This window comes from Electrona antarctica (genome assembly GCF_951216825.1).
Source record: "Electrona antarctica genome assembly, chromosome: 22".
In the NCBI taxonomy this organism is placed as follows: Eukaryota; Metazoa; Chordata; class Actinopteri; order Myctophiformes; family Myctophidae; genus Electrona; species Electrona antarctica.
The window spans coordinates 7,507,913-7,535,449 of record NC_136805.1 but is presented as its reverse complement, the minus strand read 5'-3'; the positions used below and the strand labels follow the sequence as shown (position 1 = coordinate 7,535,449).

The window sequence follows — 27,537 nt, the reverse complement described above, 5'->3', positions numbered from 1 at the left end:
CCTGGAATAGCGGCGGTTTAGCGCAACAACAGGGTGAAATTGTTACAAGATTGCAACATACCGTAGTTTCGGGGAGGATCTACTAATCTAACGCTCCATTAGCAACAGCGGAAAGTGAAGGCTGTCAGGAAGTTGTGGTTGTGGAGGACTGCGCGCAACAGGTGTCAAGCCAGCTCAGCTGTACTGTACATTTGTTTTATATAGCCTACCAAAGAAGTCGCTGAAACGGTTCGGGACACACGGTTTGGGTCTGACTTGTCCAACAACATGTCAAAACTCCGACCCAGATTTTGTTCTTTAGAAAAGGGGCCGAATGGCTACGGCTTCCATCTCCACGGGGAGAAGGGCAAGACCGGCCAGTTCATCCGGCTCGTGGAGTCCGACTCTCCGGCCGACGCCTCGGGTCTGATGGCCGGGGACCGGCTGGCGTTCGTGAACGGCGAGAACGTGGAGGGCGAGAGCCACCAGCAGGTCGTGGGCAGGATACGAGCCACCGTCGGGGAGCTGGAGCTCATCGTGATGGACGCCGAGATCACGGAGCTCCTTAAGAAACACAACTTGCTCTGCCGCAAGGAGTTCGTCACGGAGGGCATCCCCGTGTCCAGCGGCGAATCCGACCACGGCGACGCACAGAGCAACGGCACCCCGCGGGGGTCCACGTCCTCCCCTTCCCCGAAGGGCTCCCCTGCGCCATCGGAGAACGGAGAGGTCTCCCTGGAGAGGCTGAGTGTGAGCTCCAAGGTAAAGGATTAATAGTGTTTTCATTTGTTGAATGTCCCCCCCCCCCCCCCCCCCCCCCCACACACACACACACACACACACACACACAATGGCCAAAGTGTAGCGCGTAGTAGCTCTCTGGTCCATAGCGTTAAAAGGGGTTCTTCTAAAGTTTAGATAGAGTTTCATAGAGTTTACTTTAGAATCTAAACTCTATGGACCCTCACCAAGCCATGATGACGTGTTTTCCCCTTTCCCGATTTGAGACAGGGTGTTAGGGTGTCTCTCAGATGTAAGAGGATGTGTGTGTACCAGCCCCGGGTGTTAGGGTGTCTCTCAGATGTAAGAGGATGTGTGTGTACCAGCCCCTAAGGTTACATGATACTGTACATCTATCCCCTGCTTAGTAGCCACTTCCAGTGCCACTAAAGCCAGTAAAATGGCAGAGCGGCTCAGACAGATGTGAGATCATGTGACACAACATACTTTCAAAAGTATTTCCTATATGGATGTACAACTATCTCTGACAAGAAAATGCACAATCTTTGTATAGTTTAGTTTCACAATAGTATTACTCAAAGTAACACAGCTCTGTTTACACGTTTATTTTCTTGATTGTTTGTTCCACTTTTGCTTTGGCAGTGTAAACGTATGTTTTCTCATGACAATACAGCTAATTTGAATTTAATTGAATTGAAATTGACACAACATAGCAGACTAATATGATATAGGCCTCTACCAATTCCTGGTGAACAGATTCTTTGTGATGTAATACTTCTGTAAAACTCCAGACAATTCCTTTTTGAGCTCCTGTTCAGGTTTGGCTTGTCAGACCAGAAGCTATATATGCTTCTTTGATGTAGGTCATCCAACTGGAATGTCAGTCTCATCCAGTATTCCCACAACTATTGGTGAGGATTTGTTATTAATATGAGACTAAAATAGTGCCTATAGTTGTTGTTACACAGTCATCACCACATTTTCTGTACATGTCCAGCCTAAATAGTTTTTAGAACATACTAGAGATGCTTGACTTGATTCAGGTGTCTGTCTGCTTCTCTGTCAATATGTGGTTTGTACTGATGGCATTTGCTGAAGGACATGCAAAGTTTAGGGTTTACCGGTAAGTCAAAACAACAGCCATGGTAATGCATGGCTGTCTGTCTCTTAATTAACCTTCACATCCAACCAAATGCCAGCTCCCAAAGGCATCTCTGCGGTGGGCATTAGAACACCGTCCAGGTTCATTCACGGCCACCAGCGCTGAACACTCGTCTCAGATGTCGGGTACTTCTGACACATGTCGGTTGGCTAGGACAAATGAGGAATTTGAATGCTACTTTACTTTACAGTAACTCATTCATTACTGCAATGTGTCTCTTTCTTTAGACAAGCAAAGGATTCCATTGTATGAGTTTATTCAGCCATGGGTTTGCACAGGTCACCAAGTCAATTAGAGGTTGTTGATTGGCTATGTAACCATGTTCACTGGTTAAAGGTCTGGGACCATTAGAGGTTGTTGATTGGCTATGTAACCATGTTCACTGGTTAAAGGTCTGGGACCATTAGAGGTTGTTGATTGGCTATGTAACCATGTTCACTGGTTAAAGGTCTGGGACCATTAGAGGTTGTTGATTGGCTATGTAACCATGTTCACTGGTTAAAGGTCTGGGACCATTAGAGGTTGTTGATTGGCTATGTAACCATGTCCACTGGTTAAAGGTCTGGGACCATTAGAGGTTGTTGATTGGCTATGTAACCATGTTCACTGGTTAAAGGTCTGGGACCATTAGAGGTTGTTGATTGGCTATGTAACCATGTTCACTGGTTAAAGGTCTGGGACCATTAGAGGTTGTTGATTGGCTATGTAACCATGTTCACTGGTTAAAGGTCTGGGACCTGGGTGATTAACCATGTTCACTGGTTAAAGGTCTGGGACCTGGGTGATTAACCATGTTCACTGGTTAAAGGTCTGGGACCTGGGTGATTAACCATGTTCACTGGTTAAAGGTCTGGGACCTGGGTGATTAACCATGTTCACTGGTTAAAGGTCTGGGACCTGGGTGATTAACCATGTTCACTGGTTAAAGGTCTGGGACCTGGGTGATTAACCATGTTCACTGGTTAAAGGTCTGGGACCTGGGTGATTAACCATGTTCACTGGTTAAAGGTCTGGGACCTGGGTGATTAACCATGTTCACTGGTTAAAGGTCTGGGACCTGGGTGATTAACCATGTTCACTGGTTAAAGGTCTGGGACCTGGGTGATTAACCATGTTCACTGGTTAAAGGTCTGGGACCTGGGTGATTAACCATGTTCACTGGTTAAAGGTCTGGGACCTGGGTGATTAACCATGTTCACTGGTTAAAGGTCTGGGACCTGGGTGATTAACCATGTTCACTGGTTAAAGGTCTGGGACCTGGGTGATTAACCATGTTCACTGGTTAAAGGTCTGGGACCTGGTGATGATTTTGCAGTTGCACAACAGCAATAAAAATAGCTTTTCTTATGGCTCTGTGCTGTGCATATCTTTTAGAATGTGATACTGCTCCCAGTTTAGTTTAAGGCTTATCCTATATGATCATGTTGTTATCAACAATATGATCATGTTGTTATCAACAATATGATCATGTTGTTACTATCAACATGTTGTTAAAACTTTTGCTTTGACAACACGCCGCAAATCGACACACCGATCGATCGGCATGTTCAGGTTGGGGTATGCAGCATTGGCCGGGTTATTGTGTGGGCGAAATAGGCTTCCTTCCCTCCCTTCCTGTCTCCCTCTCTCTCTCGCTGACCGAGCTCTGGACTGATGTCACATACAACACAACCTCCCTCTCCCCTCCCTATATCTATTGTTACATTTGGGAGAATTCCGCGCCCACATATTTGTGCATATCAGTTCAGGTGGCCAAGTCATACACCGTGACGCATTGCAGAGTATGCGGAAGTGCCGTTCACGGCTGTGCTTTGATGCCGTGATACGTCTTACTACTGTCTTGACCACTGCCTCTTCAACCCAGCGCTGTGGGCTCTACTTGGTTTGTCTCAACACGCAAATAACAGTCAGTGGCCAAAGACGCATACTGTAGCTGTCTGCCTTCATTGAAAAAGCACGGTTTGTGGCCCGCCAACCGCCTGGGCACCTAGGCTGCTGAGCCAGCCTGACGGCGTGGTTTGACTCCCGATCCCGACGGCCTTTGCCGTGTGTCTTTCCCCCATCTCTCTCTCCCCATTTCTTGTCAGACTACTTTCATACTATCAATAAAGGCAGAAAAAGCCCAAAAAATATATATTAAAAAAAAAGCACGGTTTGTCTGTGAGTCTCAGTGTCTCTCACTCGGACACACGATATTCACAGATAACAACTCGGACCACTTGGCGTTAGCGGCGCGCAAGATTTTAGTCTCTTTACATTTGGCACAGGCTGTCCGAAAACCTGATTTAAAAGACTGTTTTACAGTTAAAAAAAAGCTGTGTTTACAAACGGCACGTTGTGAGCTTCGGTCGGGCTCTAGTACATTCCTCCCTGATGGGCGACTTGGCAGAGCTGGTCCACTCACCTGATCCACTCACATAGTACTCACCTGATCCACTCACATAGTACTCACCTGATCCACTCACATAGTACTCACCTGATCCACTCACATAGTACCACCTGATCCACTCACATAGTACATACCTTTCCTACTAACCTCCCAATAGGCTTCTATTTAATGTAATCTACTGTCGAATTACAATACATGAAAGTAGCCTGAAAGTGTGGAGTTATCACAACATGTTTATTTTTACTCCTAAAATAAACCTTTATGCCTTTACAAATAACAGTTTTTTAAATTATTATTATGCTCTCTGTTGCAAACTACTAAAACTGTAAACACTGCATATGTAGCAGTCAAATAAAAGCATCTTTGCTAGTTTTAACCACTTAAAACCCTTTACTTGCGTTGTACGATAAAGCTCACAACTTGTGCATCTGTTTTTGCTAGATTTGAGTTCTCACATTCCAAGTTTGACAAAAAGTGAACTAGATCTGTGCAGGAATAACTAAGTCTATGTAGAACTTACTACTGAAGAAACTCGATCCTACAGTTCACGTGGTGTTTGATAAAGGCATGAGCCAAGTGAACATGTCATCATATTATGGTAACATCCTGGCCTCTGGTGACTCAGTCCACTGCCAGTCCATTGGTTGCCATGGAGATTTCCCACAGCAGAATGAGGCATTGTCCACAGTGTTTGCCTGGGGAGAAAGGGACTCGGCCGGGGAGGAAAGGAGAGAGGACTCTCACGCCTCAGCAAGGAGGCCACGCTGACCCTAAAATGCCTACACCCCCCCCACTCACTCTTAACACTGTGTGTGTGTGCGTGTGCGTGCATGCGCGTGCGTGTGCGCAGGAAGGGGACTGACCACTGTGGCCAGTAGATTAAACAGCAGTTTGTTCTCTACTTGAAAACTTTTAGACTAAGTGACCGAATGACAAGGTAGTGTGAAGCAGATAAATGCTGACTCTTTGTTTAAAAGTGAATTGGTGTTTGTTATTATTTTGGGGGATTTTTTTTATTATTATTATTTATTCAGGTAGAATGGGGGGGACAAGAAACTGAGGGCAAGGAGAGGGTTGGACCATCAAGTTGAAATTTAACCTGGAATGTTGCAGTTATGTTGTCATCTATCTACACACATAACACAACCACATCTTGGTTATTTTGAACACAGAAGACAGTGACATTATATTTTCCTTGATATATTTATAATGGACTCTTTGTGACTCCATGAGCACACATAGTGAGTGACCGAGAACTTTCGACTTCAGACTTGCAGACCTTGAGGCTGGTCTTGCTTCACCAAGCTTTCTCCTTGAGGTTGCACAACACTCTTATCAATTGGCACAACATTTGTCATCTGTCATTTTATTGAAACTAAAAGAATAAAGCTGTCTTACCTCATACAGTCCATTGTATTGATGGTTACATAACAGTCTGGATTTCTGGATTCAAGTTTCACTTAATCGGGCCTTTTTATCCAGGGGAGTTGTCTTTGCCAACCGGTTTCCATGGAGATGCCTTCCCGAATAAACCCTATTAAGGGCGTTTGACATCATCTGACCAAATCCTCCTTAACTTTAAATCACAGCTTCAACTGTGATATTAAACTGTCGCCGACCCCCCCCCCCCCCAGACAGCCAGCAGAACTGTCAAGATTAGCCAAGGCCTGTGACTTGACAGGGATTATGATGGCATTTAGTGAGAGTAATTATTAGTGTCTTTGAAGTGTCTCTCTTGCTCTCTCTCTCTCTCTCTCTCCCTCTCTCCATCTACCCTATGCAGATGCAGTACTTATTAATATGATTAAATATTGAATCACCACTGTCATCACTGTTAGTGATTCATTTTGTATGAATGAATGAACCATTGTAAAGCGCTTTGAGCACTTGGAAAACATGCAGTAATGCTGGTCTCTATACTGCCTCCCCCAGGGCGCCTGGCCCGATGGAGGGGAAAGGAACTGGTTGGAATAACGTGTTCCTTCCACACGCTACGTCCTACCCCCGGCCTGGTAGTACCTCCCCTCCTTTCTAGTGATAACAAGCGTCCTGCTCACTCCTCATGCATGCCATGATCTCAGTTCAGGGTCAGGTTGACAGAGGGAGTGGGAGTGTAGCACCCAGGATTACAGTTTAGGCGATTGGCACCAGGTGAAAAATGGGTTACAACATTTTAGGAAAACAAACAAACAAAAAAAACACAGCAGTGGTCCTAACTACAGTACACGTAGTTAGTATAACCATATTATATTAACATAATAACATACTATACAGTATACATACTGATTGTTAAACATAACATTTTATTCCGTAATTTGCAGCTTCATGCCAAATTTGTATACTGTACATTGTCGGTATGAAATTATAGCTTTTAGTCAGTGGAGGGGTTGTGTAACTGCCATTATGCCGCTTTCCTTGTACGCAAAAAAGCGTGCGCACAGCCGCATGCATGCACACACGCATGCATGCGCGCCGCGCGCACACACACGTCACACACACACACACACACGACCCATCACACAAACCATCACAATAAGTTCCTCTGTCAATTCACTGACAGAGTGAGAAAACCACTTCCTTCGCTTCGCTTCAACTCCTGTGTGTGTGTGTGTGTTTGTTTCGTTGGTAATGACGTTTCCACCATTGTAGTCTGATCATCATCACACCCTCAGGCAACAAAAACAGCTGTCACATGTAATCATGTTCATGATATGTGCCAAGAGCCCCGACCGATGCCATATTTTTGGATCCGATCACAATGTTGGAGAGTCCTAGTCCCCAACAGTGCTGTTGACTGTGTCATACGGCGGGGCGGTTGTGTAATGATTGATATCGAGGTGAGCCAGCGTGGACTAACTATCCTAATCCTGTACTGTGTACTTCCTCAAGTTGAACATTATTTCAGGAGTCATGTGCAAGTGTCCAGAGTGTCACAGTGCATGTAATGGACTTCTCCGTATTGCTGAGCCTACAAAAATGTTTGGTGGTAAAGACTCCCCATTTCCTCCACAATTTGGATATAAGTAGGGATGCACCGATATGGAAATTCTTGGCCGATACCGATGTTTAAAACAACAATTCAGCCGATACTGATGATACCGATATTATGTTTATTTCGTTTGTGTTTTTATTTCCCCCTTTCGTGGCAGGGAAACAAACATCTTCAATACAAGAAATAAATATTCAGAATCTACAACTTGCAGATAACCAACATAACTAACGCAAAATGTAAGCTTATCAACAACAGAGAAAATATTGGCTACTGCCATCGGTTAATGTCAGTTTTATTTGATCTATATTTGATCTATATTTTCTGATCCCATCACAGACATGTCAAACTACATTCCTTTCTTTCTATCATTAGACATTGGGTTACGCCTCGGATGAGGTACATTTATTTTTAGACCTGTGAGACGCGTAAACAAAAGCATCAACCTTTAGTTGAACTTGAAGGTTGTTGTGTACGCAAGTTAGAAATCATTATGGAGTGATTAGAGGTGAGTCCGAGACCTCACATTTTACTAGAGCAAGCCATAAAGCCATTAACCTTTGATATTGAACCCTGTGATATCGGACCGTGTTAGCAGGAATGTTTGCTGTTCCTGCCTTCTGCCATACTGGTGCTGGAGCTTTAACAGACCTTAGTCAGCCCGAGCACCATGTGATGAAGTCTCCAGTGGAAAAGACACAAGCCAGAGGCACTGAATAAGATATAGTATCATGTCAAACAAAGCACATCCACAGCATTATCACAATAGTCGGTACTGCAGCTATTAACCACTTAAACCCTATACTCTAGTTGACCGGTGTTCCCCACTTCCCAGGGCTCTATACTTGGTGTGAAAACAACAGATCTACAAGCTCACAACATATCGCAACGTGATGCGTTGGTAAGCTTTTAGCGTTTTAACGTTCGCCCCCAGAATAGGGAGGCCAGGGTTCATTGCATATGAAGTTATTTTTTCTTCCACATGGGAGATGTCGGGATGTTGTCTAGATGTGTTGGTGGAATAGGAGAGCCATCCTTCACTGGAAGTCTTTCACTTTCTGGACAGTGTGCAAACCTGCAAAGCATGTTTAAGAGAAAACAACTCGGACAAGTATACCACTCATTTGGACCATAAGCCAAAGATTTCCATTCACAGGATTGAGTTTAACACGCTGCCTCCAATGTTGCGTTTTTAAATTTCAGAGCAGACTCTATTGTGTGCTTACCTCTAACCTGTGTTACACGCAGAGGCAGAGATCAGTAGGTTAGACCTTTGGTTCTCCATGTGGGGTCTGGAGAACCCCAGGGGTACTTGACAGGGTTCTCCATGTGGGGTCTGGAGAACCCCAGGGGTACTTGACAGGGTTCTCGGGGCTCCATGTGGGGTCTGGAGAACCCCAGGGGTACTTGACAGGGTTCTCGGGGCTCCACAGCTAAATTATTTATATTTTGGAAGTTAGGAACCAAATGAAACCTTACAGGTCTGTACTCTGACGGTGTACAGATGGAACCAAACGCACCCATAAGGGTCCCTTTGGTGTTCCACTGTCAGAGTTATGCGGTGTCTCTCTCTAGGTCGTCCTCAGAGGAGCCCTCCATCATCGCTTCCAGTCATCCCGGTATTTACATTGCGCTCCTGCGGTCGTTCTTGAGTACATCCACATATGTTTGTGTGGACGGACGTCCTCGCGAACGATGCCCACGTGTTGGTTCCCACACCACCAATTTGCTGGCTGGCAGTTCTTGATGTCTTTGACAGTGTCCTGCTATAGTCTCATTCTCCTGGCTCACCCTTGGCTTCAGGGTCTAGCATTCACTGCCATATAGAAGAACAGACTCTACCGTTGCATAGAAGAAGCTGAATTTGATTTGACGGGGGAGGTTAGAGTTCCATACATCTCGTTCAGGGCCCTCCATGGCATGCAAGTGCCTGCCTTCCTCACTTGTGTCTGTGGCCTATCATGCATACTGAAGTGGGGGTCCTTGAACTAAAAAAAATTGAGAACCACTGGGTTTAGAGGACACGGTTGTGGCCCCAAACAGACAATGGGTGACAAGGCTCAGAGCAATGGTACCATTAATGAGCCTGGACACATTGATTGTAATCATTAGTCCATGAAACCCACTTAATCAAACACAATTAATCAAACACAATCCTATCGTCCCTGCTCTGGGGCATACATCCGGCGAAAATAACAGATCTACAAGCTCACAAGCGTGTTGTGAACATGTAGATTTGTGGCAGCGGTGGCCAAACGGTTTGCGGAGCGGTCTTGATACCGGAAGGTCGCCAGTTCGTATCCCCGGACCGGCACGTTAAAATTACCACCGCTGAAGTGCCCTTGAGCAAGGCATTGAACCACTACCATGAAATGTTCTATGAGCAGGGCCTGGCTGTAAACAAGTATCTGATGCTTAGTCCAGTTACCCTGGGTAAATATAGTAACTTTGCTTTGCTTTGCTTGATCGACTATTTATATACAGTATATTTGTTGTAGGAGGGGAAGAAAGGAGTGGAGTAAGTATACTATAAATGGAGCCCGAGGAGTCCCTAGTGAACCTGTAAGTGATTAACAAAGAACGATAATCCACAGGCTTACTGCATCTCGGAAATGCTGATGATGCCAATTTATGTTATGTTAGCATACTTTTATGTCACGAATAATGCAAAGAAGTCCATTAATGATCTCATGCTGTGGACATGTACCCGTTTTATAGCCTGTAATTCAGGAAAACACACATGCGTGCAGTGTGCACACAAGCACACACAGTACTGTATGTGCCAGATGGCTGTTATTTTCTCCTCATGGAGCCTATAGGCTATAGGCTGGCAGAGGCTTGTCTGTATTTACCCACTCATCTGTAAACGCCACTGCAGCCATGTTCAGGAAGGGACCAACTACAAATGACTGACAGTTTTGGCCCATCTCTAGACGGTCAATGAAGGGCAGTTTGTATTGAAGTTGCTACTGGTTAGTAGCAAGGTTTAAAGTGAATATAATTAGACTATCGTTTGTTTCCCAAACATAACCGAAATGGGTTGCAAGTTAAAAAAAAGGAATCTTTCTTTCTTTCTTTCTACAATCTCTTATTGGTTTTTTTTCCTCCATATTACTTTTCTTTTTTTTCTAAAGATTTTCAGAAACATTTTAAGAAATTGTCAGAAATGGTGAAGATCTACAATCTCACATGTCACTGTGAGCTTGTAGATGGCCTATTTTATTTCACTCTTTTTTTTAAGTAGGCTTAAGTACTGTAGTTCATTCATTTTCAGTTTTGTATGTCTGGGTCCTGGGGAGACGCCAGTTCTCTTTTGGAAATGACTTGAGAGCCCCTGTAATAGACTACTAAAGCACTTACCAGACTGCACGTTAAGATTCAGTGTCTGTCTGTATTCGAGTTCTCAACAGGCCTGAAAATGAAAGCCCGGGCCTAACTGGGCCCTAACTGGGCCGGCCCGACTTGCCCGAGACCCAGCCTGACAAATTAGCATACATTTTAGGCCCTGAAACGTCAATTCTATATATTTTTTCATGGAGCCTGAGGCCTGGCCCAACTAGACTAATTAGCATAGGGTTTAGCCCTGGCCTGGCCCAAAAATATCGGGTCTTGTTCGCAGAATTTGAGAACTCTGGATTGAATGAATGAATGAAAGAATGAATTTTATTTATATAGCACCTTTCCAAACATAAAGTTACAAAGTGCTTTACAGACGGGATTAAAAAGAACATCAGAAATAACAAAGCATAACATCACATCAAAACACATCAAGGATAGAAAGAAAGGTAAATAAATAAACTCAGAGAAAATAAATGTTTAGTGTCTTTTAAATCCTGACATAAGTTGACACTTCAAAGGGCCTAGTAGCCCAATTTCTTTCATTCATCAAGAGGAGACCGCCGGCAACCATTCCTTCCTCTCTTCTCTCCCCTCTCCAGCCCCATGCTGGCCCCTGTCACAGCGCCCAAGCTCCTGCACTTCAGGGGGTCTCGTCTCAGTTGCCCACAGTGGCAGATGATGGTAGGCGTATAGAGAGAAAGAGGCCTCAGTTCCTGATCTCCAGCCAGCTGTGCAGAGATGTAGGGTCCTATTTTTGTCAGTGCTAGTTTAAACCCCTTAACCCTAAACTTCATGACCTTTTTTTACTATTTTGATTTTCTTTTTTGTAATAGTTTAAATAGAGTAGACGATCTACAAGCTCACAATGTGTTGATGTTGATCGACACATTTATGTTTTTCAAAATAGTAAAAATCACAAGTGTATCATCATACATCACGTTCCGTGCTCAGCCAATCAAATCATCGCTATGGGGTACACACATTGCTCAGCCAATCAAATCATCGCTATGGGGTACACACATTGCTCAGCCAATCAAATCATCGCTATGGGGTACACACAGACACACAATGCTGGGCATAGGAGGGGCTAGCACCCCTCAAAAGTAAGGCAATGAAGTTTAGGGATAAAGGGTAAGGCACTGACAAATAGAGCCCGTCGTGTTTACCACACCAACAACTTATAACACTTCTAAACAGGATGAGTCATCGTCAACATGACTTTATAAGTCATTTTGCTTTAGGCGTTTCTGCTTTGTAGGGGCAGGAGCCAAACATTGAAGAGAGACTGGACAGCAAGACAAACAAACTACATTTTGTATTAATTTTCAGCACGTATATTGAACACATGCATGTTAAAGAGTAGTGCAAATGCTGTGTTGTCCCAAATTAGACGTGGAAATGCTTTGAAAATGACAGATCCTGTCTTTAATTAACAGTGCGGTCAACACGAGGGCCCTTCAGAGCCACATGTTGGTGAAGTGTCTAAACCGGAGTCTGGCCTAGTGTAGGAAGAAATGAATGAGAAAAGGGTGAACTGCTGGAGGAGAGATGGGGGAGAGCTTTATGATTAAGGCATTGGTAAGCGAAGGAGACGTCTCCGGCCTCAACTCTGGCACATACTTCCAAGGTCTCCCTGAGATCAGCTGTAGATTTCCAGATTGGCAAAGGAACAGAGAGAGTAGGAGGCTAGCTATCTGGCTTGTTCACCTCATGTGCCTTGAGCAGATTCCCTCTCCCCCTGTGGTGGGGTAACTGGATTATATGGCTCCTATTCACTTGCACTTACTGCAAATGCCTGTCGAGGGATTGTTGGGGACTGTTTAATGATCTTTGTGTGTGTGTGCGTGTGGTGCGTGTATATTAGGCAGGGGATTGTGAGTGTGATCTTGTGTTTGCGTGCCGTGTGTTGCTACAACGAACTCTGAGAACCTTCTATCATCTATGATTATAACAACCACTATATAGGAAGGAAGCTTTGACTGGAAAGGACTAAATTGGGCAGGATAAAACAGAGGGTTTATTTTGAATTATCAAATCTCATCCCCTGCCAGATGTCACACGCCAATTATTGTACGCATTCCGGACATTTCAATCAATCATAAACCACGCTGACTTATACACCTTTCAATTTAATAAATAAGCCATTGTGCAAGTGCGCAGATAAGCGAGACTGTCGTCCGCCCATCTTGAGTGGATGTTGAGGCTGCAAAGGTTACTCTTGAAGGGCTGAGTGTCAGGGAATCATTAACGGATGACTGGGCGATAAGCGAAGCCGCGCCAGTGATAGGGGCCTTGTTATCAGGCCAATGTGAGGTTTTATTAGGGGCTCAGATGTTCCCTGCCGTCGCTGTGTAGTGCATATGATGGCTGTAAAACCTTATAGTATCTATGTCTTCATACTGGGGAACACATGAGCACAACTGACCAAAGTAACGTGCACAGTACAGTAAAGTGTTAAATGGAAGCAAATGGACCCCATTTGGTTTGTACACTTAATGAAGTTTTGAGTTAAATTAACACTTGAAAATGTAACAAAACCACAGAATATGATGGAGGCAGAGGCACGTTACGTTGTTTTAAGCATAACAAAAGGGCAAGAAGTGACATACAGTAGTGAAAGACAAAAAAGTAGAAATTGTAACCAATTGGACGCTTGATTTTGAAACATAATTTAGAATTAGCATATCGTTGCTGTCTGGGAGGAAACCACCTAACTCCATTTTTGATTTTTGTGCTATTGAACACACTTTACGTCTGTGCGTTTCGAAAATATTGAACCAATGAAAAGTAGTAAAAAGTGCTTCGAACAAAACCTCTTAACTCCATTGGACCCTCAAACTGTCTGCTAAAGCAGCCAACTCCACCACCTCTACCCCTATCATGGAAGTAATTGACAATATATACTGTAAAGTCACAACGCCAACTTCGATTTATTTCTTCATTTCCTGAAATATGTTTATTTCTTCATTTCCTGAAACATGAACATTTTGGAGTTACGTGGTTTCTCCCCGACAGCAGGGATAGTGTGAAACATGAAGCTTATGAGAACCCTATGGAAAAGAACATCATTATTTTGTTTGACTTGATCGTCATTTGGCATTGTTGTAGTAGGCAAATTCTGTACCTTCCCCATATTTTGTGCTAAAAAATACTGTATGGTGGTTTAACATTTTAACGCTTTTTAGAAATAGCACGTCACCAACTGGAAAATGATGTATGCATTATTTTAGGTGCGTGAATTTATTTCATATTCTGGTATTGGATTTGTGATAAAATGATTAACATATTCTGCAGGATCAAACTACAGTACAATGTATTAGACCTGCTGTTGCATTTTATGACAGGAAGCCATGTCAGCAGTTCTACACTATGTTACATACGCAGTACGCACACACCCACACAATTTATGAATGTGAACGGTTGTGCAAATGAAGGCCTATATTACGTTGTTTAAAATAGATAGATTGATTAAAATAATAACTAACTACTACCGGTATGGTTGTTTCCTTCCTTGTTCTGCTTTTTTAAACCCTTAAGGAAGTTGTGATTGTCTACATAACCACTATTTGTCAAGCACATGCCAGAGGAAACGGGAAGTTGGTTTATGCCTCACCGTTTTAGTTAGAACAAGCATGTAGTACTAGTAGTAGTAGTAATAGCACAAGTAGAGTATGGTCATTATGTATTATGTATTATGTATTTTGTTCCCTTTTGTAGCACGTTGCATTTTGCTGAAACAATTTCTTCTACTTTTGCCACAAGGGCAAAGTGCTTTGTGATTTACATAATGCTAATCTTCAACTAAGTCTTTTGAGATAAAAGTTGTTTACCTCGTTATTTGTCCGCTACTAATGGTCAGAATTCGTTTTTTTGGCAATTATGTGCGAGCCTCATTAATTTAAAATTCTCTCTCTCTCTCTCTCTCTCTCTCTCTCTCTCCCTCCCCCCCCTATCTCTCTCTCTCCCTAGGAGGCGAAAGCGGAGTTGCGACCTCGTCTGTGCCATATGAAGAAATCGGCAACGGGCTACGGGTTCAACCTGCACAGTGAAAAGAATAAACCAGGCCAGTACATCAGGGCCGTGGATGAGGACTCACCTGCACATGAAGCAGGCCTGAAGGCCCGGGACAAGATTTTGCAAGTATGAAATTGAAATACACAACGGCCAACTTGAAGTGTTCCTATTTGTTGCTTGTTTGTACGTAACTACAAGCTAACTGAAGAGCTTGCTCACTCACTCCATGAGTCATGACTCATTCAGTCTCAGTCACTCAGGCACACCTTCTCTGTCACACACACTGGTGTCACTAAACATGTGGCATTTGCTTTAACCCTAACTATAGCTCTAAATACATTTAGCCATGAAAAATGAAAATTGTATCCCACATCATGATTGTCACCGCACACACACACACACACACACACACACACACACACGCGCACACACTCATCATCGTCATCATTTTTCGACCGCGGTCGAGATCATGGATTTCACAATGCCACGCCAGACTTTCCGATCCTTCATTGCCATCCCCAGTTCCTACTTACTGATGCATGTGTCCCTAGCGATGACATCAGGGAACAACAGTTTTCTTTTATACCTCTGGTCTGCTTTAAGGCAGGATTCCAGAGAAGAAGGGAAGATATAACCTCATTGTCAGCTCTGTAGCAGTGGCCGGCAAACTGTGTTCTTCTGGATCGGACTAGTGAAGAAACACGGGGAAGGTTGCCGTGTACACACACACACACACACACACACACAACCACACACATTCTGTTATTTTTTGTCAACAATCTGTTTATTGAAGTTTACAAGAAAGACTGTGGTGGAAGTGATCAAAACCGTATTGGGAAAGCAAAAATGGGTGTTAAACCAGACTTTCACCAAGACAAAACAATAACTAGACACTAGTGTGAACACCATATTGTGAACACCATAGTGTGAACACCATATTGAAATAAAATCAAAGAAAAAGACAAGCAAAAATGTAAACATTCACTGGTAAAAGTTACAAGATTACAAGATTATATTCGTGTCACTAATCCCTTCAAATCAGAGCAGTAATAATAGGAACTGTAATCACCTTTTTTGTAGTGATTAATAGAGTGGATTGTATGCAGTGTTGATTTTGAAAAATGTTCGACTACCCTTTTTCACTGACAAACTAAACAAAAAAGAAATAAAAACTAAAGCTATGATGACTAAAGCTAGAGACTAAATAATATTGACAATTCGGCAACAAATAAAAACTACACTAAAATGTTAGAGAGGGACTAGTGGAGAAGAGATCCAGTAGAACTAAAAGACAAGTCATTTTATGTTTGGTTACACTCCGGTGTTGTGCTCTTGAAAATAGCTATTTTCAGCATGCAACCAAGTGCAAAATCATTATGACGCCATCCAGGCACCTCCAAAATACATACAAAATATAAGATTTTAGTAAATCTACAGTTTATTTTGTCGGAAAAAAAACGACACAAAAACTAAGACCTTTGAGATGACTAACATATGACTAATCAGTCTATCAGTCTCTCTACTCAGGCCATGTTGCACATAATGCCACCAGAGTTAATCCACTTACTGTGTCTCTGGGATGAATGATACCCTGGTCAATCTGCAGGGCTTTCCCCACCAGCCTGGGAGGAGGGAAGAGTAGAGAGAGGAATGTCTTTCTCTGTTTTGACTTTCCATTAATGTGATTGATTAGGCACCATCTTTAACATCACGTCAGATGGGGAGGGAAGGTTGTGGGACCGTGGAATGTATGCGTGTGTATCACACACACACACACACACACACACACACACACACACACACACACACACACACACACACAGCAGAGTGTGTGCACGTATACTGTAAGGTCTCTGTTGTCTGCCACTGGGAGTGTGGGAGTCGGTAGATATTCCTCCCACAGGGATTCCACAGCCTCTGACCTCTCTGGCTCTCCGCGATTAGTCTCACGAAGGCCTGGGAGTATACGTGGACGTTGTCCATAGACACCGCACCTTGTACAGCGTTACCAGATCTTTTTTATCGCAACACATGTTTATACTCTGCTGTCACAGCGGGGCGCTCCAGATCCAGGGCTGCATACTGTATAATAATACAGTATGCATATCTTTTTTTTCAATGAAAAAGGGATATTTTTTCATTTCCTGAAAAATGAACATTTTGGAGTTGGGTGGTTCCTTCCAGGCAGCAAAGATATGTAATGTGTTTTCAAGGGGGGGAGGCAAGGTTAAGATAAGATAAGAATTTGTCAAATCATTTTCCTCCTCCTCTTCCTCCCTCCTCTCTACTCCTCCTCTTCCTCCCTCCTCTCTACTCTTCCTCCTCCTCTCTACTCCTCCTCTTCCTCTCTACTCTTCCTCCCTCCTCTCTACTCCTCCTCTTCCTCCCTCCTCTCTACTCCTCCTCTTCCTCCCTCCTCTCTACTCTTCCTCTCCAGGTGAACGACAAGTCTGTTGTTGGCATGCAACACTCGGATGTAGTGGCAGCCATTAAGGCCGGCGGAGACGAAACCAGTCTGTTAGTGGTCGACACGGAGACGGAGGCGTTCTTCAGTAGTTGCAAGGTGACCCCCACTGAGGAACATCTCACTGGTAAGTACTCATACCAGTTCGTCCGTTACCAGTGGCCACTTTCTACACTTATAAGTCACCCTGGCATCATCGCCATTCCCGTTATGCTGTGTGGGCGAGGGTGGTTGAAGAAGACGACCAATAAACTGCTGTATCTCCTCAGCTTCGTCAAACTATCCACATTTCTTGGCCGCTGATTTTCGTCCATGTTTGATATGGCAAGTTTGTTAGTGAGATTATTGCGGACGTCTGGGCAGCATTGGTGCAGCCGTTAAATTCCTGCCCTGCCACCTTTAGGGAGACTAGAGGTTTGAATCGTCCACACTGTATCCGCTCCAGTGAACACAACAGGCTGTGTTCGAGGTTGGGAACCCAGGGAGGGATCTCTTATCCCTTTTCCACCGGGGTTGAACAGTTCAGTTCTTATTCCCGCCTAATAGGCCTATCTCACAGCCCCCCTTCCACGCCCCCTTCCGGTAGCTAGTGGTGTCATTTAACATTAGGCATTTACACTTTTTTCCTCTGGAGAATCTAAGTACATTTCCTAATGTTAAAATGTCAAAGACCGATAATAATATGAAGAAAACACAATGGTATAACAACTCAAATAAGTAGAATAAACCTTACCTTTACAAAACGGTAGTTTGTGGCTTGTGAAAATACCTCTTTTAACATGGAAGTCTATGGACCGACAGTCTATGGACCGCCATATTCGCTCCAAAAGGGGGCGTGGAAAGGGGGCGGGGAAATGCTGTGAGATAGGCCTATATTGAACCTGATCAGAGCGTTTTCACTGAAAATGAATTGGATAAAAGTTGGTTCGGAACTGAAACCAAAAAATAGGGACAGGAATAGGAATTAGGAATAGGAATAGGAACCCATAGGAATCTGGAGGCCCGTTTCAAGACCAAATATGAGGCCCCCATATACCTGTCACATAATTATTTTGTTGATACAGCCGTATTGATACAAATAGTTTGACTGCTCATTATCACACGCAGCCATTACTCTCGACAATTAGCAACAACAACACCTCTCCTCATCCTGTCGTCCCTTCACAATTAAAGTGTCTCCCCTTTACCTCCCAATGCTGCACATTTTACCCACGTTATTAACATAAAATAGGTGTAACTTAACATTGTGGGAGAGAGCAAGGCAGTGAGTGAGCGAGATGGAGAGGGCCAAGAGTGGCGGGGGTTGACTGACGCCTGACGTTCAGTTGGAGCTTGGAGGCCCCCCTGAGGGTGGAGGCCTGTTTCAATTGAAACTGGTGAAACATAGCTAAGGCCTCCTATGAATAGGGGAGAAGTACTAGGTCAGTTAGCGTGTTCCTCTGCACGCACTACACCCTCTCGGGGAAACTCCTCTCCGTCATGTGAAAAGCAGTGACTGGTGACATCACATCATATTAAAGGAGGCACATTGTTCTCTGCAGCCATCCCCAGGTCCTAGCAGTAGGGCTTAGCGCCAGGGGCTGCATCTCAGGGACTGCATCTCAGGGACTTCATTTGATCAACATTAAATGAATAGATTAGGTTTAACGTTACTGTCAATGCGGAACCACCCTGCTGAACACGACCCTACATGGTCTGTGCCCGCCTCCCCTGAGGGAATTCATAGAAAGGAAGCCCGATGGAGAAATCGGCACTAGAGCCAAATTCCAATACCCAAAATCTCGGCCACTCACTCACTCACACTTGGTCACTCCAGCATGGCGGTGTAACGGTGAAACTGGTGACCTGCCAAAATATGTGACCATTGTGGACTTCACTTACATGGAGGTCTTTAAATACGTGGCCTAAATACCACTTTATTTGAACTATTCCATTGTCCATTTCCATCCTTTAAGTTCAATCTAAAAAAATGTGTGACCATGTATAGTCTAGTAGTCTACTAGTCTAATAGTGTACTTTGACAGCGTATCCTGTATTACTTGAAAGCAATAATGCACATTATGCATTAATAAGTTACCTTAGTTACAAATCTGTATTGCCCTATAAAAAATCTGCTGCACACTTTATACCTTTTGTACATTGTTCTTGTATGTATGTTTTTTATGCTTTGTTTCCTAATGTATTCCACTTTCTGCCCGTTTTGTTTTTACGTGATGTGTGGGGACTGCGGATGTAAAATAGCATCTTTGCTAAATCCGCTGTGTTTACGTTGCATTCATATGTAATGTCCATTAATATGCAAGTAAAAGCAAATGAAATTGTACAGTCCCATTGGAATTCCTTGACTGGGGAGGGAGTTGACTCAAGGCAAGCTTGTACAGTAGTTGTGGTGGCATAGAACGTTGCAGTCCCGCCCCCCACGAGCGGCCCGGAAGAGAATTTTCAATTAATTTTTCCCTTAGACTTTTCAGAAAGTATTTATTTAAAGGCCTGTACGCCTCGGACAAAGCCAACTCGGATGGTGACAACTCATGACAATAAACACAATTTTTTTGGGCCGAAATTAGAGAGAAGAAAAATAGGGCACTTTTTTGTTGTTTTTTCTTCTTTCTAATTATTTGTTCTGCTGGCTTACAGGTCTGTAAATAAATACTTTCTGACTCCCCCTGGCCGCCTGATGGAGGGGAAAAGAACTGGTTGGAATAACGTGTTCCTTCCACGCGCTACGTCCAACCAGGGAAACTCCCCCTGTCAGGTGTAAAGGAGCAACTCAGGCATGAAGGAAGCATGAGTTCAAGTCCGTTGCTCTCCCCATGTCCCCCATATATGGGGATTAGGTTGGCGGAGGGTGATCACATTAGATAATTGACACGGGTGAAAAATGGGTTACAAAATCATGGGAAAAAAATTATATTAAAAAAAAGAGAAAAAATCGGAAATGTCTATGGGAAAAATGAATGGGAAATTCTCTCCCGGGCCGCTCATGAAAGGGAGCGGGATTGCGACGCTGTATTGCTCACCTTTTGTTGGTACACAGCTTTTCTGTGAACCGACAAACCTACTGTAGGTACAAAGGGAGTCTACCAACGCGCCTCAAGCCTGGAACGGCTGATCCGGTGCTTCACATCACAGGTACAGGGACATAAGTTAGCACCTTTTATTAGGTGCTAAGTATACAGAACGATGAGTCATTCTGTATACTTAGCACCTAATAAAAGGCTCTAAATGTCCGTGCTGCTCCAGTGTCCTCTCCTCCACAGACAAACCTAGGTGTTTGGTTTCCTTTGAGCCTTTATAAAGTCTAGTAGTCTGGGTTTTGTTGGCAACTGTGTTTGTTGGCTGAGTTACATCCATATTTGACACGGCGAGTTCCTTAACCAGTGAGATCGCTTGCGGAGGCAATTTCAACTGCGCCAGTGCGCTGGTTGATCAGCTGTCGCGGTATATAAGCCCAAGGGAGGGTATGGGCAGCTGACTGAGATATTTGGAATTGTAGTTCTTCTGAATTTGAGTTCTGTTGAAATGTTCTATCAATAACGGGCTAATAAATTGACTTTCTTCCATCCTAGGACCTCTTCCTGAGCCTGTGTCGCATTCAACATCAGACGATGAGGTGAGGACACGTGTGTTTGTGCGTGCGTGCGTGCATGCGTGTGTGTGACACTATCACTATCGGAGTCCTCCCTGACATGGTGTCATGGAGGTTCCACAGATAGTGAAGATGGCTCTAATTGAACAGTGGAATACATCCTCCTCAGTGCCTGTAGATGGCAGGCTGGAAAAGCCCTGCCGGGCCTCTGTCTGTAGACCTTACCGGTTGGAGATCAGTAGTTTTGATTGATTGATTGATTGAAATATTTATTAACAGTTTGCAGAATTACAGTACATTTCAAGCACACTCAACTCAATATAAAGACTGTTAACTGTGAGTGGACGACCCAATTAAGCATTACACTTGTTTACAAGAGGGTCCACCATGTTCAATTCATCAAAACATTTAGAGACGTACAAATAGACACTTCTATATAGTCAAAGAACAGAACAGGAATTCATCATAAGTTGTGGACAGACAGCGTGTGTTGTTGTGAGAAAGAGCCCGTTTATCACACACACACACACACACACACACACTCTGCTGCTAGGAGAGAACTGCAAACCCCTTGCCCACGTTCATGCAGGTGCCTACATACACACCAATGACACCATGGGAAACAGGGATTGTCCCCTGATTACATTTGTGGTAATGTGGTTGTGGACTGTTGCTGATCCCTCACTATAGCAACGGTGGTTGCTGTGCGTCTCTCTCTCTCTCTCTCTCTCTCTCTCTCTCTCTCTCTCTCTCGCTCTCTCTCTCTGCCCTGCGGGATCATGGGATTGAAGCACCTGTAATTCCCCCAGGCCATGTCTGGGATTATGCTAATGAGATGACTAACATAACGAGTCACATGCAGACACTCTCAAACTCCTGCTTGCCACGAGGGCAACTGCTGGGCTACTAATTAGTGCATAATTGATTACATAACGCTGCAGTCATTGTAAAACTTAATGGAAACCTATGACCTCATGCATGCTTCGCTTTATCAGTTGAGCAGTGCTATAAAACACACACACACACACACACACACACACACACACACACACACACACACACACACACACACACACACACACACACACAACACAACACAACACAACACAACACAACACAACACAACACAACACAACACAACAAAACAAACAAACAGATGGCCTTTGTTTTACCTACACATGCATGCTGAGTTGCTGACTGGGCCTTTTTTAGGGAAATTCCTCTGGCCTGACTCCTGATTAGGTTAGAGAGGGTCGTGTCGGGGACAAAACATGTTGAACACTTGCAAGCGTATAAACAATTGCTGTTGTGAATAAATCCTCAATTCCGGGGCTGGCAAGTGGCCTGTAATGCTTACAAGGCAGGGGCTTTATCTTTGTGAATGTGTTGTAGCATTTGACCAAAGCCACTTAACAGCACCATGAGTTTATTTTTAGAAACGGCAGACCAGAGGGAATTGCATGGCTGTTGTCACTGTATGTCGCAATGGAGTCACGCCGGGTAATAGGTTAAGGCTTATAGGGCAATGTGGAAAAATAATGTCAACATTATCTACTGTTGGACTGAAGAATATAAGGATGCTTGAGTGCACACGAAGTGAATGTGTCATAGTTGTTAAGCAAATATTTGAGGGGTGTTTACCAGACAGGAGAGGTTTAGCAGGGCCGCCTTTGCCCCCTAGTGGACAATATCACACAGTACATTATATCATCTCTGTTGGGTGGAAACCACATTATGTCCAAAACTGTTACTTTCAGGATTAAAAAAAAATCCTGAAAATGGGCAAAAGTAGCAGATCTACAAGTTCAGAACAGGTTGCTTTGCTCTGCGTTTTGAGCTTGTAGATCTGCGACATTTGGAACTGCGCGGCCTGGTATTCCTAAAGTAACCTAAGTAAATTATGCTTAAACGGTTATTCCTAACCTTAACCTCAGTAAAACTATGCCTAAACCTAACCCTATTCCTAAACGTAACCCCAGTAAAACTATGCCTAAACCTAACCCTAAACTTAACCCCAGTAAAACTATGCCTAAACCTAACCCTATTCCTAAACTTAACCCCAGTAAAACTATGCCTAAACCTAACCCTATTCCTAAACTTAACCCCAGTAAAACTATGCCTAAACCTAACCCTATTCCTAAACTTAACCCCAGTAAAACTATGCCTTAACCTAACCCTATTCCTAAACTTAACCCCAGTAAAACTATGCCTAAACCTAACCCTATTCCTAAACTTAACCCCAGTAAAACTATGCCTAAACCTAACCCTATTCCTAAACTTAACCCCAGTAAAACTATGCCTAAACCTAACCCTATTCCTAAACTTAACCCCAGTAAAACTATGCCTAAACCTAACCCTATTCCTAAACTTAACCCCAGTAAAACTATGCCTAAACCTAACCCTATTCCTAAACTTAACCCCAGTAAAACTATGCCTAAACCTAACCCTATTCCTAAACTTAACCCCAGTAAAACTATGCCTAAACCTAACCCTATTCCTAAACTTAACCCCAGTAAAACTATGCCTAAACCTAACCGCTGTTACTTGTACCCCTGAAGGGTGTGTGGGTATAGAGCGTCGCAGTCCCGCCCCCTACCAGGGCCCAGGAAATGATTCTCCGTTCATTTTCCTCATAGACTTTTCAGAAAGTATTTATTTAAAGACGGTTACGCCGCGGACAAAGCCAACTCTTGTTGTGACAAATCATGACAATAAACACAATGTTTTGGGCCAAACAAAGAATTAGAAAGTAGAAAGAAACGGCAGGTTACAACACTTTTTTTGTTGTTTTTCTTCTTTGTAATTGTTTGTTTGGTCCAAAATATTGTGTTTATTTTCATGATTTGTCACGACTGGAGTTGGCTTTGTCCGCGGCGTAACCGTCTTTAAATAAATACTTTTTGAAATGTCTATGGGAAAAATTGCACTCTGTACAACACCTTGTAAATATTTGTGTCCTTGTATTGTATCTCTTATGTGGACATAAATAATGATTAAAGTGTGTGTTGCAGGTGAATAAGATAGCGGTAGAGGTGAATGATAAGCCAGCAGAAGAGGAGAAGCCTAAGGTGTCTGTGAGCCCCTCTCCTTCAAATGCCTCTTCCACTGCATCTCTGCCAAAAGCTGCCACTCCCACCCCTCCACCAGAGGTACAGTATGTGAGCTTTTTGGGGGGGTATTTATGTATTTAACGTGTGTGCCTTGATTGATTGAAAATTGTATTAACAGTTTGCAGAATTACAGTACATTTCAAGCACAAACTCAATACAAAGGCTGTTAACTGTGAGTGGACGACCCAATTAAGCATTACACTTGTTTACAACAGGGTCCACCATGTTCAATTCATCAAAACATTTAGAGACGTACAAATAGACACTTCTATATAGACAAAGAACAGAACAGGAATTCATCATAATGGAGGTAAAAAGGGAAAAGAAACATATACAGTGAGGGGAAAGGGGGGGGGGGGCAGTGGGGGGGATTCAGATTTTACGGGGGCCAGTTTCGAATTGCAGCCAGCCTATGTGTCATCATAACTACCTCATACACTCGGGGGCTTCAAATACTGAAATATTCAGATATTCGAATTGCAGTCGGCCTACAATGCACAGGGCTTTCATTGGAGGTTTCGCCATACACTTGCCGTGTGTGTGTGTGTGTGTGTGTGTGTGTGTGTGTGTGTGTGTGTGTGTGTGTGTGTGTGTGTGTGTGTGTGTGTGTGTGTGTGTGTGTGTGTGTGTGTGTGTGTGTGTGTGTGTGTGTGTGTGTTTTACTGTTACACGCGCATACATTCCACAGTCCCACAACCTTCCCGCCTGATCTGAATACGTGATGTTAAAGATGGTGCGTAATCAATAACATTAATGGGTGTGTGTGTGTCCAGGTTAAGAGGGCTCCAGAGCCGTCTCCTAAGCCCGCCGACGACCTCGCCGTGGGCCTGTCACTGGCCCAGGCTAAGGAGAGAGCCCGCCAGAAGCGCGCCGTCAAAAAAGCTCCGGCGATGGACTGGAGCAAGAGGAACGAGCTGTTCGGCAACCTATAAACGACAAAGCAGTCTCCTCACATCAACACAAAGCGGCCATTTCGCTCTTACATCGTACTCAGAAGGGGGCAGAGTTTCCCGCCCCTCGAGTATGAAGTAAAAGCTAACATGGTCTCATCCCTATTTTCCCTCTCCCTCCACCAGCAAGCAAGGGACAGCCTATCTTGCTCTATTCCCCGTCTATCTCTCGTACTTCTCTTGAGGTGCATAAGAGATACATGTTGAGTTTGTTTAGAGCGTTTTTACGAATAATGTGAAACAGTGTTATTTTTCATGATTTTATTTCATTCGCTGTAATTTAGCGTTTTACCAGCTCCTTGTTTTTAAATGGTTTAAATGTTGCTCCTTAGGAATGATCGATAATATATTGAGTATATTTTGAGAAAAGGATGAAAGTGGTGGGGGGCGGGGTGATGATAGCCATGTACAGTTTCATTTAGAAAAGGAAGGCGCAAAGCATGATGGGAACAATGGGGGAAAATAATAAATTGTTGACAGATTTGTGATGCCAAGATTGTGGACAAATCTTGAATGAGATCTCTAACGAGAGACTTTTGAATGCTGTCATGATGTCAGACTTGATTGTTTGCAACAACAGCACATTTTCTTAAGGTTGATGAACCAAATTTTGCTACTATAGTCTATGCTTTTGAATCATTTAAATTAAACTCAAACTAAAAATTATCAACAGCTTGACATAAATCCATTGATGGTCTGGAGGTTGCAATGTAGAACATTGTCTGATGATCTCACCTCATTGTCTGATGATCTCACCTCATTGCCAAAATATGAATCCATTATATCAAGTATCCTTCACGGCCAAGCTACACCAGGCTTTTCGTAAACGCGCGGCCCGTGCGTGCGTTTTTTAAAATAGGACTGGACCTAAATTCAATGCACGCGTTTAGGGTAAACGCGCGCGTTTTGTGCGCGAAAAGCCTGGTGTAGCCCGGCCGTTAGAGCAGCGGTTCCCAAACCATTTTGTCCGTGCACACCTCCCGACCTAGCTGACACCCCCCCCCACCCCCCACACATGGAAATGAAATATATGAACATATATATATAACATATATATATGTGCAACATATATGTGACATATTATTCGAAATGGCCAGCCTGCATGTTGCATAAGCTATATAGAGACATATATTTCCTATATCCACATATATGAACCTGAATATGGCATATATGTTCTGCATATACTTGCCCCTCATGATTTGGGGGGGGCAGTGAAGTGACAATTTATGGACTTTGAAGCCGATCGACAAGCTGACCTACAAGCTCAATCACAACGCCTCTGTATTAATATTTATCTGTGGTAACAAGTCAAACAAAATTGAATGCCTCAACTCCTACATTCCAGTACTTATCCGGTGGGTGGGAGTTCAAATATGGTTCTTTTGGGGGAGTCACTGCCTGAAAAGGTTGAGAACCACTGCTTCAGAGAATTCTCTTTTGTCCAGAATGTCATTCTTGCCCATATAGTTGAGATGCACTTCTAAGAATGACAATGATCTACGGTCATACGAGGGTTGAAGGGACTGTGTGGTTTTCCATAACCACTTAAGCCCTATTTTGTACTTGTCTCACGACACAAACACAAAATATACTTGTCGTTGTATTTTGTATGTATCAACAGGGACTCCTCAGTCTCTGTTCTCGTGTTGAATCATCTGTTGTAAATCGTTTCTCCCTCTGGTTTGTCTTAATTCTTTTTTTAATGTCAGCTTTTTTTCCCCTATTTTTACAACAGACTGACCCCATATATTTGATCTATTATTAGATTTGTACAGGCATATGATTTGACAGAAATTTATATTTTGATGAGCAAATCTGTTTTGATTACTAAAACATTAAACGATGGAAATGTGATAATCCAGTGTTTTGGCACTTGCTTTCCTCCATATTTTAGAATGTCTTCATGAGGATTGATTCATTAATGCAACTTCCAATTGCAACATCACGCACACACCAACAGCTTCAAGAGAGAGAAGGCAATACAGACGGGTAGAAATTCTCAATTTATTTCATTTCCTAAACAATACAGATGAATGGAAAAGTGTTGAGAATGGACGAATCAGTAGGGCTAAGACTTTTGATTTTGATGTCAAAATATACATGTCCAGTGAAAGGTATCATGGATAAATAATTAAAAGGGTAATTGCTATACTGGCCTTGTAACCCACTTTCTGAGAAAAGTAAAAAATAAAAATAAAAAAATGTTGCATCTAGCTCATGTCAACTCATAACCTGACTCCGCCAGATGGGGCAGCAGAGTACACTGGGCAGTGTACTCTCTGCTGCCCCATCTGGCGGAGTCAGGTTAGTCAACTCATTGCTCACTCAGGATATCACAAAATATAATATATTATATGAATGTGAAACTACAATGCATCATGGGATATTAGGAAAAATACATCTATAGTTTGTACTGGACGAAACAGTAAATCCCATATAAGGTGCTTACAGAAAAGATGTTGACACTACAGTCAAAACAACAATGAAAACAAACAGTATAGCATGTCGATGTACTGTACATAACGAATCAATCCACATTTCTTAACCACTTAAACCCCAGCATTCGTATTGCGGGGAAAAGCGTTTGCAGAAAATAGCAGGTCGGCAAGCTTACAACGCGTCACAGTCGATCGGCAATTTTCAGCCAAAGTTTCCCCACAATAAAAGGAAATACCACTAGTATAGAGCCCTGAGGGACTCCGGTCAGTCAGTAGGGTTTATGTGGTGGTCAGTCATATACTGTAGTGTGGGGTTTATGTGGTGGTCAGTCATATACTGTAGTGTAGGGTTTATGTGGTGGTCAGTCATATA

The 27,537-nt window shown here is 43.4% G+C and overlaps 1 protein-coding gene across 2 annotated transcripts; it reads left to right on the top strand.

The window, feature by feature from the left end:
* nherf1a (NHERF family PDZ scaffold protein 1a) lies at window positions 1-26,583 on the top strand. Of its 2 annotated transcripts, XR_013788773.1 has the most exons (7): window positions 1-741; window positions 14,569-14,739; window positions 17,051-17,204; window positions 20,647-20,690; window positions 23,678-23,815; window positions 24,550-26,070; window positions 26,118-26,583. XR_013788773.1 is itself a non-coding variant. In XM_079492455.1 (6 exons), exons 1-6 carry the CDS (start codon window positions 268-270, stop codon window positions 24,706-24,708), a joined length of 1,140 nt encoding a protein of 379 aa, XP_079348581.1. In that variant the 5' UTR covers window positions 1-267; the 3' UTR covers window positions 24,709-26,583. The 2 variants fall into 2 exon arrangements, 1 of the variants encoding a protein (XP_079348581.1); XM_079492455.1 differs by having other exon boundaries at window positions 24,550-26,583.
* Window positions 26,584-27,537: the final 954 nt, after the last annotated feature.

Bases quoted from the DNA above. Each gene is read 5' to 3' on its own strand.
- nherf1a (XM_079492455.1), top strand. From the start codon at position 268: ATGTCAAAACTCCGACCCAGATTTTGTTCTTTAGAAAAGGGGCCGAAT. The intron at 742-14,568 runs GTAAAGGATTAA...CTCTCTCCCTAG, and splicing joins GGCTGAGTGTGAGCTCCAAG to GAGGCGAAAGCGGAGTTGCG. The intron at 14,740-17,050 runs GTATGAAATTGA...CTTCCTCTCCAG, and splicing joins CCCGGGACAAGATTTTGCAA to GTGAACGACAAGTCTGTTGT.